Raw genomic sequence first — 12,024 nt, 5'->3', positions numbered from 1 at the left:
AGTTTATCAAACTCTAACAGGGAGTTAAGTGATTTTGTAATAACGAAGAGCAAAGTAGAGGAGAAATTGTTGAAGTTAAACATAAAAAAGGCACCTGGGGCGGATGAAATCTATCCAGTTATATTGAAGGAGGCAGTGGGGAAAGTTAGCAAACCCTTAGCCATAATTATGAGAGCATCCTTAGAGTTAGGTGAGGTCCCCATGGACTGGAGATGTGTAAATGTATCCCAAATTCATAATGGGGGTTCAAAGAGTGACACAAATAATTATAGACCTGTTAGTTTAACTTCTGTTCTGGGGAAAATAATGGAGTCAATGGTTAAAGAGGTGATACAGGATCACATAGACAAGACTGAGGTAATAGTTCAGACACAGCATGGGTTTGTTACGGGGAAGTTGTTGTTGCTATTTGGTTTTTTAGGAGCATTAGCAACTAAGGCCATATTGATCTGGGGATATGTGGTGGTCATTCCCTGACCTTTCCGCATCCTCTGTATTTGGTGGTCACGGGCTCGAACCCCAGTCTAAAAGCGTGTGCGGTGCACTGCTGCTCCTGCCCACCTGGCTACAGAGGTGCCCTTAAGGGGAAGTCTTGTCTAACCAGTTTGATTGTATACTATGATGTGATCACAAAGGAATGCAAAAAATATAGGAATATCAAAAATATAGGATATCACAAAGGAATATCAAAAAATAATTTTGATATCATATACTTGGATTTCAGGAAAGCTTTTGATACTGTTGCACATGGAAGACGGCTCTGCAGATTTGAGTAGTATAGCATTAAGGGCAAGTTGCTGCAATGGATAAAGAGATGGTTGAGTGTGAGACAGCAGACTGTGGTAATAAATGGACACTGCTCTATGTGGACTAATGTTATTAGTGGAGTCCTCCAAGATTTGGTGTTGAGCCCTTTGTTGTTTTGCATATTTATCAATGATATCGATGAAGATATATCAAGCTTAATGTCCAAGTTTGCAGATGATACAAAGGTTGGCAAGGTTGTTAATGACACTAAAGACAGTATGCTATTGCAACGGGATCTAGAAAAGTTAGCCAGATGTGCTGAGAGGTGACAAGTGTAACATTGGCAAATGCAAAGTACTGCATTTGCCAGCAAATAGTTCATTGCTGGAACAGACTTCCACCTGTTGTTGTGGAAGTTGATAGCTTAAATAAATTTAAGGCTGAACTAGATAAACATTTGGAGTGACCAGATGGGCGAAATGGGAAGGGTTTTTTTTTTTTTTTTTTTGGCTGATGCTGTATAAGCTTGCCTTGCTTTCTTGCATCATATGCCTCGACTAATGCTATTTTCACTGCTGGCACACTCTTCCTCAAATCCGATGAAGTTGAGTGGTTAATGGCAGGAATCAGGATACAGTACTGCAACAAGATCTAGAAAAATTAGGCAGATGGGCTGAGAAGCAGTAACTGAAATTCAATATTGACAAATGTAAGGTACTGCATATGGGTAGCAGTAATCCCAGTATAGCATACGTACTGTATGTTATTCTAGAATTATTTGTTTATGAAATCAACAGGGATTACCTTTATTTTTGATATAGGATGCTTCTTTTTCAACCAACTCTCCTAGTCCAATGTGCTAACAATTCTTTGTGAAGGCGATGTAAATTTTATAAAAAAGTGAAACATCTTCCCCACTGTCAGAACAGTAGTATTCCATTGGGAAAGATGTTTCACATTTTTTATAAAATTTATATCGGCTTCACAAAGAACTGTTAGCACACTGGACTAGGAGAGTTGGTTGGAAAAGAAGCATCCTATATCAAAAATAAAGGTAAAATCTTTTGATTTCATAATATAATAGAATATAGGAATTATCGAGCACTTAATAGCTCTCTATTATCAAATCTAGAATTATTTGTGTACAGCACTGAGAGTAGTGGAGAATGAAAAAGACTAAGAGAATAGTTGTGCAGTCAGATATGAATTTTTCTGAGCTGTGCAGACAGGCATCTAGGATAGCTAATGTGTTTTGTTAATAATATACAGAAACTTTGCCAGTGTGGATAAGGAGGTGATTATTATATTGTATAGGGCATTGGTTAGGCCATATCTTAAGTGCTACCTACAGTGTGGAGGGATGTTGATCTGTTGGAACAGGTACAGAGAAGGGCAATGAGATTAGTGAGGGGAACAAAAAATATATATTTACCAATAAAGGCTACACATTTCTGCACAAATTGCAGCATCTGGAAACTAGGCACTTGTGAGGTTGAGATTGAGATCTTTAGGTCTTTGATTGAATTGAGTAAGCTAACATTGATTGCATCCTTACTCTTGCTCAGACAACACATGTGAGGGGCATAAATTTAAACTGAGGAAGGATAGTTACAGGATAGATGCAGAAATTTGTTTTTAGTCAGCAGGTATTTTATTGTCAGAACAAAATTCCTTCTGGTGCTGTGGAACTGGGTAATTTGAATAAATTTAAGGAGAAACTAGACAAAATACTATTAGAGGGGCTGGACAGTTGATGCGGGAATGTTTTTTTTTTTTTTTGGCTGATGCTGTTATAAGCTTGCTTTCTTGCAACATTTACTGATACTAATTTTTGTATGAAGTCATTTGTGACATATGGCCAGAGCTTCTGCCAGACATTGTTCATACAGTTATAACTGACTTCTTAATAAATTTTCTTTTTGTACTCCAGGACAGACTCAGTATTACTAATGATGTCCTTCATTATGTTATATGCCATCCATGAGCCCCTCACAGTTTATCTTGTCCATCAGTGATATTAACTGACTAAATAGCATAAGTAGTTTTTTTTTTTTTTTTTTGTTGTTGTTGTTGTTGCTGCATCGGCTTCTCTGGCCATAATGCACCTCCCAAAGTTTTTGAATTTACTCTGATCCAAGCCCGAGGTGGGATTCAAACCCACGACCTTTGGGTTACCAGGCAGCCACTTTACCCACCCTACTAGCTCTGTTGGCAGCATAAGTAGTAAGCTTTGAATGTAGTAATAGCAGCCTGATCCATGATCTACAGATTAGAAGTTATATTTAGTGATAGAAACACTACCTCAACTGATAGGTCAGTCCGGTATGTGTGTGTGTGTGCAATAGTGCATTTAGATCACTTGGAGCTCTAAGGCACCATGCTATTTTGGTTTGAATGAAATATACAACCAAATTGTGTATATTTGGGTGTATATGTCAATATTTAGGGCCTGAACAAATGGTACCCTAGGTGGGTTGGAAAACTGCTAGCTTGGGGGATACAAAGACTAATAGATTAACAGTAGCCACTGGCAGAGGTGAAAGTGATTTTTGCACTGCTTCTATTGAGATGAGCAGAAGCATGGAAAACAAGATGCAGGATATTTCAGAGACTGCTGGGAGTCATTGCGGTACAAGTAAACACATGGGTTGTGTTAGGGTAGCTAAGAATAGGAACAGGTGCATGTATACTTGCGTGTACACCAATGCAAGGAGTTTGGTAAATAAATTTGATGAATTTGAGGTATTGCTCAAAACATCAACGGCAGATATTGTTGGGATATCAGAGACATGGTATCACACAGATATAAGGAATGCAGAACTGGAAATTGGGGAGTACAATGTGTACAGAAAGCATAGACAGGATAGGAAGGGAGGAGGGATTATGCTATTAGTTAAGAAACACATAAAATCCAAGGAAGTGAAGCCAGTCGACATCGCTGGACAGTGCAGTGTCGAGTCAGCTTGGTGTGACATAAGCACTGAGAAAGCAAATTTGAGAGTAGGAGTGTGTTATAGGCCTAACGACTCTGATTAGTATAATAAATAACTGAACAGAGAAATAGAGTGGGCCAGTAAATCAGACTGTTTTATAATGAGAGATTTAATTTCCCAGATATTGACTGGAATTTGTGGTTTAGTCACTCACACACTAGCAAGGCTTTTGTGGATTTATTGGATGATTGTTTTCTACATCGACATGTTCAGGAGGCAACTAGAGGGACTAATACTCTTGATCTGATTATCAGTAGTGATTCTTCATGCATTAAGAATCTGCAGATAAAGGAACCACTAGGTGGCAGTGATAACAGTGTGCTGAAGTGGGATTTACACAAAGAGGTAAGCCGACCGGGTTAGCCAGGTGGGTAAAGTGCCTCCCTGGCAGCCCAAAGGTCATGGGTTCAAATCCCGCCTTGGGCTTGGATCAAAGTAAAATGCAAAATCTTTGGGAGGTGCATTATGGCCACAGAAGCCAATTCGCCAACAACTAACAAAAAAAACAAAAAAAAAAACAAAGAGGTAACTACCATCAGGGGTAAAGGGAAGGGTTTTTGCTTTCGTAAAGGCGACTACGATGGTCTGAGACAGTATTTAAATTCTATACAGTGGGACAAACTGAAGATGTTACCAACAATAAATTCAAAATGGAAAGCATACAAAGAACTTATCTTGAAAGCTACTAGGCTTTACATACCAACTAAGAAATATCGTTCAAGGCCTAAATGCATGTCACATGAACTAATGAGACATATGGCAGAGAAGAAAAATGCATGGGATACATATAAATTAACATGTGATGTTAATTTATATGTATCCCATGCATGATAGATGTAAGTTGATCTGTAACCAAGTTACAAAGGAGTTTAGGCAGACGAAGGCAGATTACGAGAAATCTTTGGCAAAGGATGCAAAGAAAAACAGCAAAGAGTTCTTTACTTATGTAAACTCTAGAAGGAAGGGAATGAATCAGATTGGTCCACTTGATATCGATGGTTCAACTGTTGATGATCCTGCTCAGGTAGCTGACAAATTAAATGAATATTTTGCACCGAAATTCACATATGAGGAGTTATTCACCGAGGGGAATGCCAGAGGTGTATTCAACTCTGGCAGTAAGCTAGATAAGCTTGTAAGAACTGAGAGTAAAGTGGAGGAGAAATTGTTGAAGTTAAACACAAGAAAAGCACCTTTGGTGGATGGAATCTATCCAGTTATATTAAAGGAGGCAGCAAAGAAAGTAAGCAAACCCTTAGCCATAATTATGAGAGCTTCCTTGGACTCAGGGGTGGTACCCATAGACTGGAGATGTGCAAATGTGACCCCAATTCACAAAGGAGGATCAAAGGCTGACACAAGTAATTATAGATCTATGAGTTTAACTTCTGTTCCAGGAAAATTAATGGAGGCACTGGTTAAAGAAGCACTGCAGGATCATCTAGACAAGACTTCAGTTATAGCTCGGACACAGCATGCTTTTGTTCAGGGAAAGTCTTGACTGACCAATTTGATTGGATACCATGATGCAGTCACAAAAGAACTGGATGCAGGGAATAACTTTGACATTATACACTTGGATCTTAGAAAGGCTTTTGATACTGTTGCATATGGAAGACTGCTGCACAAATTGGAGCAGTGTGACATGGAGGCAAATTGCTGCTATGGATAAAGGGGCGGTTGAGGGGGAGAAGACAGAGAGTGGTAATCAATGGACACTGCTCATCGTGGACTAATGTTATTAGTGGAGTCCCTCAGGGTTCAGTGTTGGGTCCATTATTGTTTTCTGTATTTATAAATAATACTGATGATGGTATATCAAGCTTAATGTCCAGGTTCGCAGGGTTGTTAATGACACTACTGATGCTATACTGCTGCAACAGGATCTGGAAAGGTTGATCAGATGGGCTGAGAGGTGGCAAATGAAGTTTAACATTGACAAATGTAAAGTTCTACATATGGGAAACAGCAACCCCAGAGCAACGTATCAACTCTGTGGTACTACACTGACAGTATAAAAGAATGAAAAGGACCTGAGGGAAATTGTGCAGGCAGATATGAAGTTCTCTGAGCAGTGTAGACGGGCTGCAAGAGTCACTCGTTGTCTTGTCAATGATATACAGGAATTTTTCTAGCAGAGATAAGGAGGTGATTATTCCCTTGTATAAGGCAATGGTCAGGCCACACCTTGAGTACTGTATACAGGTCCTGTGGCCCCATTTCAAGAAGGATGTAGAGCTGCTGGAACGAGTACAGAGAAGGGCAACAAGATTAGTGAATGGAACAAAGGGTTGCTCTTATGAAGAAGGCTTAAGTTTTGCAAATTACAGTGTTTGGAGACTAGGCACCGGCGAGGTGATCTGATAGAGGTGTATAAGGCCTTGAATGGTTTGAGCATGCTCAATGCTGATGGGATTCTTCCTCTTGCTCAGAATAATCACCTGAGAGGGCATAAATTGAAATTGAGGAAAGACAGATGTAGGATAGATGTGCGGAAATTTGCCTTTAGCCAGCAGGTAGTTGGTTGGTCGAACAGACTTCCATCCCTTGTTGTGGAAGTTGATAGCCTAAATAAATTTAAGGCTCAGCTGGACAGGTATTTTGAACGAATGGAGGGGTGAAGTGGAAGTGTTTTTTTTTTTTTTTTTTTGGCTGATGCTGCATAAGCTTGTGTTCTTGCATCATATGCCTCTACTCCTTGCAGGTGCTGCAATTTATGGAACTAAAGTGCATTGCAGATGTCCAGTTCTTTTGAATTGATTTTTGCATTTTTTTGAGATGACTTCAAACTTTCTTTTATTTATTTGCTTTATTTTATTTATTGATGCACTTTTGAGATGATTTCAAAGCTTCCTTTATTATATGAAATTATTTATTAAAATAAAATGTCTTGGTGTTTTAGAATTTTTTGCCTTTTTTTTAAGTACAAAATATAAAGATCATTTTGAATTCAAATAAATAATGTAAAGATTTAGTATAAAATTCCACCTTCATATATTTCTTTCATCTTATGCAAATAAGACTAAAGAGGCAGATATCCTAGTTGTAGCAGTTGGCAAAGCTGAGATGGTAAAAGGCAGCTGGATAAAGCCAGGAGCAGTAGTCATAGACTGTGGGATAAACTACATTCCAGGTAAAGAATTATGTTATGTTGTTTGCTTCTTTTAGAAATAATCATATCTTGTTTTTTCGTTTTAATTTTTTCATTCACAATTTTTCTTAGCTTTTGTCTTGTATACACTATGTGGCCACTTTATCATGACAATTAGCAAACTGCCAGTGGCTGATCCCATGCCCTGGATAGCCAAATCCCATATATATAGGTTAAATGAGAACTAAGTAGACTGTTATACTATGTGAATGTACTTTAAGATGTATTTATTCAAATGTTACCACATCAATCTACACTTAAAATATTGGCAAAGTTTAGTATAGTAGTAATAGTATAAGCAGTAAATGTAGCAGTAAAGGTACTTTCACATAAGATATTATTATAATAGCAAAGAATTAAAAATTAAGAAGGTAATTAAATTAAAATTGTTAATTACAAATTACTGAAGATCTAGGCAGGTTACATTATATTATGAAAGGAAAAGAAAAGGAAAACCTTTCTCTTAGATACCTTCATCTTGACTAATTTGGCAATAAGAATTTGGAAAGAAAAGAGCTCAGACATATATTGAATATATTACTGGAATAAAGGATCAAGACTTGAAAAAACCTCTAGAAAACTTACCTTTAGAGGAGGAGATATTTACATCAATTATGGCTGCTTGCACTGAAACTACCTAACATGTTAAGAGGGTACAACCCATTATATAGAACTTATTTATTTTGATTTTTATAAAAAATAATAAAAATAATAATGAAAAAAGTTAACTTAAAAAACATCAGTAAAAGTTGCTTGTAAAATCATTTTTACTTATAAAACTTGAATTTTTATTTTGAATTTCTCCAAGCAGTACCCAAATATCCAGTTTTGGTAGCACGAAGGTATAGAAATCTTTAAGAGAATATTCAAGATTGGTGTATACTTAAAGCTGTCATGACATCATCCTTTCTTACTCATACACTTTGCACACTATGATTAATAATTTTAATAAAAGAGCATTATGTTACAAACCCTTTTTTGTTCACATGCATAATGAGTTGAACAAGGATTACAAATTGGCCTTTCTCTAACTGGTGACCTCATATCAACTGAGGCAGCTCCAATCCAGTGATTGGTGTTCTCACAGCTTTTTGTTTTCCAGCCCACCCCACCCCGTCATGCTCCATTAGTTTTTACCTAATTTTATTTTCAAAAAGCTCATTCCACAGGTTCCTCTGTATTTCTCCACTTGTTTAAATTTCTTAATATAAAAGGCTTCTTTTATTTTTATTTTTACAAAGTTTCTTTCCCCCCCCCCCATTACCACAAAGTCCCTGTCACTATATGCCTAAATATATTCCATATTTTTTGCCAATTCTGATTCTTTAGAGCCGACCGGGCTAGCCGAGTGGGTAAAGTACCTGCCCGGCAACCCAAAGGTCGCGGGTTCGATTCCCGCCTCGGGCTTGGATCAAAGTACTGCAAAAACCTTGGAAGGTGCAATATGGCCACAGAAGCCGATGCGCCAACTACCAAATCAAAAAAAAAATCTGATTCTTTAGTGTTTTCTTCAGCTACATGTTTGTTGTGTTCGTCTATGTGTGTTTGAAATTTTCTTCCAATCTTGCCTATGTATACTTTGCCATATTTACACATATTTTTGTATATTATATGCCTTCTGTTGCATTCAGGTTTTGGTTTTAACAAGCCACCCATCTTATTGATCAGATTAAAGGGCACTTCAAGTCCATACATTTTACAAATTCATTTTGTTTTTTTTTGCTGATACCTTTTATGTACAGTATTACAACTACTCTTTTGTAATCCTTATTGCATGTTGTGCTATTGTTTATTTTGTTAAAATATTTTTGTGGTATTGTTGATTAAAATCTTGTGCACCCATTATTTAATAATTTCCTCTGCATTTTTTTTTTTTGTTGTTATTGCAAATTTTCAAACATCTGTTCAATAGCATTTTAATAATAATTGTTTTAATTTTGTGTGTATTCGCTGGTACATCCAAGAAAGGAAGCTATTATTGGCCTCAATCTCAAACTTAAACTTAATAGTCTGATGAATGCTGTTTTATGTTCTCTGAATATATATATATATATATATATATATATATATATATATATATATATATAATTAAGATAACCGAGAATAGGCTAGCTTAAAGACCAGTAATGTATTAACTATAATATCTATAGGTTAAAAAACACCGGCACGGACAATGTTTAATTAGCCATCATGGCTAAAAACAATGACATTAATGATGAACAAAGACGAATTAAACCACAATAGAATGATAATACAAAAAAATAATAATATGTACTCTGTTTGTACCCATGCATTGCTAATACAGCTACTGGGACAACAGAAAAAGCTAGAAAGAAATTAAATAAAACTACTATAATAGAATATTAAAAATAAAATGCGAACTGAACCATCATAATACAAAAGAATAATTATATATATATATATCTCTTTGTGTCCATGTTTCCAAATTATGAAAATGTCATCCATGAAACAAACCTATGTGGAAGGCCTTAAGGTGACCTGCCGGATGGCTGCCCCCTAAAAGTATTCCACAAAAATATCCGTGATAATTGGTGATAATGAGTACACTACAAGACCCCGTATGTGAAATCCAGAAAGTTTGACAAAATCCATTTTTTTTTTTTTTATCCAGTTATGTAGTGCTTCTCTAGTATTACTCTTCCCACCTTTCTATCAGAAAATGGTAAACCAACAATCATTTTTTTTTTTTTTTCAAAATTTTAATGGCTGATATGAGTATTTGATAAATTTAAATTTTTTTATTTACTGAAGGAGTAACTATATTCAATAAATGTTTGTAAAAGAAAAAGAGAAGTTTACCTCAGTATGATACATAGACCTTTCCCTATGACACTTTCCAAAAATGAAAACAAAAATCAATTTAACGCAATTAAAAATTAAGTAAAAAAATTAATTAAAAGAATTTAACAAAAAAATAAAAAAACGGACATGTTAACAAATTAAATGCATTATCGGGAGTGTCAAGATACATTCATACAAGTTCAAACACATTGTTGTGAGCAAGTGCATATGAGTTGGGTGATGACCCCCCGGCATACGTACAACGTGCTACCACAGAATACTTCAGCTAGTTCGTGAACACCCCCTCGCCCAACATTCAACGAACTGACATATCAACAGGTTACAAATCTTTCCTTGTATATGCTATCTCAGGACCAGATTTCACTTTTATCCAAAGGATTAAATTATAATTTACCACCTCGGAAACTACCTAAAAAACAGTGTGTAATTGATATTGAATTTGGACTTCATAATGTTCCACAAAAAGATTTTTTATTCAACAAGTTAACAAGTAGTGAATAACATAAAAGAAACCAAGACTTCCTAAATTGAATATACATGTTCAGCTTTACGTGAAATTCAGGAAAATAAAGACATTATTATTCAGAGAGCGGATAAAGGAGATACAGTTGTAATACTCCATAAACCTGATTATATTAATAAGTCAGATTCAGTTGTGTCAGATCTCTCCACTTATCTTGAAGTAGACCCAGCACTATTTACCAATTTGGTCAATGAATACAATAAAACATTAACCATGTATCGAAAAAATGACCACATTACAATGGCTCAGTTAAAGGAATTGAAGGCCAGAACATACAATATTCCTGCACTTTTCAGTCAGGTAAAATTACATAAGACTGGGTTTCCTATGCAGCCCATTGTTTTCTACAGAAACTTGGCATTTTCATCCTTGGCCACACATGTATAGCATTATAAAACCCTTTAGACAGGCGATACAATTTAGGATTAAGAACTACGATACATTGTTTAATAACCTTAAGGACTGTAGACTTGGCGATAATGATAATTTATTCTCACTAGATGTTACCTCATTATATATGAATGTAAATGTTGAATACACATTAGATATGTTAAATAATAACTCTATACTGATTAATTATATGAGGCTTCCTATTAAGGAAAATTTCACTTAATTAAACTCTTAGTTGAAGCCAACTATATCACCTTTCGAGACAAAGTATACAAACAAATTTTTGGTTTGCCAATGGGATTGAGCCTGAGTGGCTTAATATCAGAGGTCTATCTCTCAACAATTGAGCATATACATTTGACTCCTTTTCTACCTCATATCACATACTATGGGAGGTATTTAGATGATGTTGTTCTAGTTATTACTGATAGTAGCACTGTCCAAGACATTTTAAATTCATTTAATAATATTCATTCTAGACTCAAATTTACATTGGAAAAGGAGAATACAGATACTACTCAGATACTAATACAGATAAGTCATTAAATTTTCTTAATTTCACGCTCTCAGGACTCGAATAAAATCCAATTTAACATCTATTGTAAACCTATAAACACCAGTATGCTTCTGCATTATAACAGCTATCATCCGTTCACCTACAAAAGATCTATTATCTTTAATCAGTTTCTCAATGCCTATAAATTGACGAAATCTCCTCTGGGCTTAGAAATATTAACCGGCAGATTCTTAAACAGGGGTTATCTCCCTTGCTTTTTAATTAGATTTTTAGATTTTAAGACAATTAGATTTTTATAAACAATAAGACTTATTCCAACTGTACAGTTTTTCACATTCAGTTTTTTTACCTCTCTCACTACAATTAGACATGCAATAAAAAAAAATGCTGTGCATCACTGAAATGGTAATAATGGTAATTTTACACTGGAAACTCACAAAAAGTAAACATTTTCTCTGAGAGGGAAAATGAGAATGAGCTACCTGTTGTGACATGTTCAGTTATAAATTTTGGATTTGTAAAAAAGAGCATGCAACATCCTTTTCAAAGCTATGCAATCACATTTATAATGGCAAAAATTGCTAAAGACTTAATGCAGAGTGTGTCCTGGGTTACATTAATAATGTGTAAGGAAGTGGTAGCTACTTGTTAAACAAAAACAAAGCTTTTTCTGTAATGTAATGGTAATGTATACTTATTTCTTAGTTAAAATGTAACATTGCAATTGCTGGTTATATTTTAAAGTTAATTAAAACTTTATGTTGCAATTGTTGGTCTGAAATCCCTTTCAAAACATGCTTCTTGATTAGACCGGGGTTCGAGTCCGTGACCACCAAATACGGAGGATGCGGAAAGGTCAGGAAATGACCACCGCATATCC

The 12,024-nt window shown here is 35.6% G+C and overlaps 1 protein-coding gene across 1 annotated transcript in view; it reads left to right on the top strand.

Moving 5' to 3' along the window:
* pug (pug C-1-tetrahydrofolate synthase, cytoplasmic) overlaps window positions 1–12,024 on the top strand; it is a 329,380-nt gene that overhangs the window by 88,078 nt on the left and 229,278 nt on the right. The window contains exon 8 of the mRNA XM_090376599.1: window positions 6,762–6,873. Coding sequence (XP_090232725.1) covers window positions 6,762–6,873 — 112 coding nt within the window. The remainder of the gene's footprint in view (window positions 1–6,761; window positions 6,874–12,024) is intronic.

The sequence above is a fragment of the Mastigoproctus giganteus genome, chromosome 6 (assembly GCF_048544385.1).
Source record: "Mastigoproctus giganteus isolate SK-2022 chromosome 6, ASM4854438v1, whole genome shotgun sequence".
In the NCBI taxonomy this organism is placed as follows: Eukaryota; Metazoa; Arthropoda; class Arachnida; order Uropygi; family Thelyphonidae; genus Mastigoproctus; species Mastigoproctus giganteus.
Note: the sequence above shows the minus strand (reverse complement) of the source record. Positions and strands in the feature narration are given on the sequence as shown.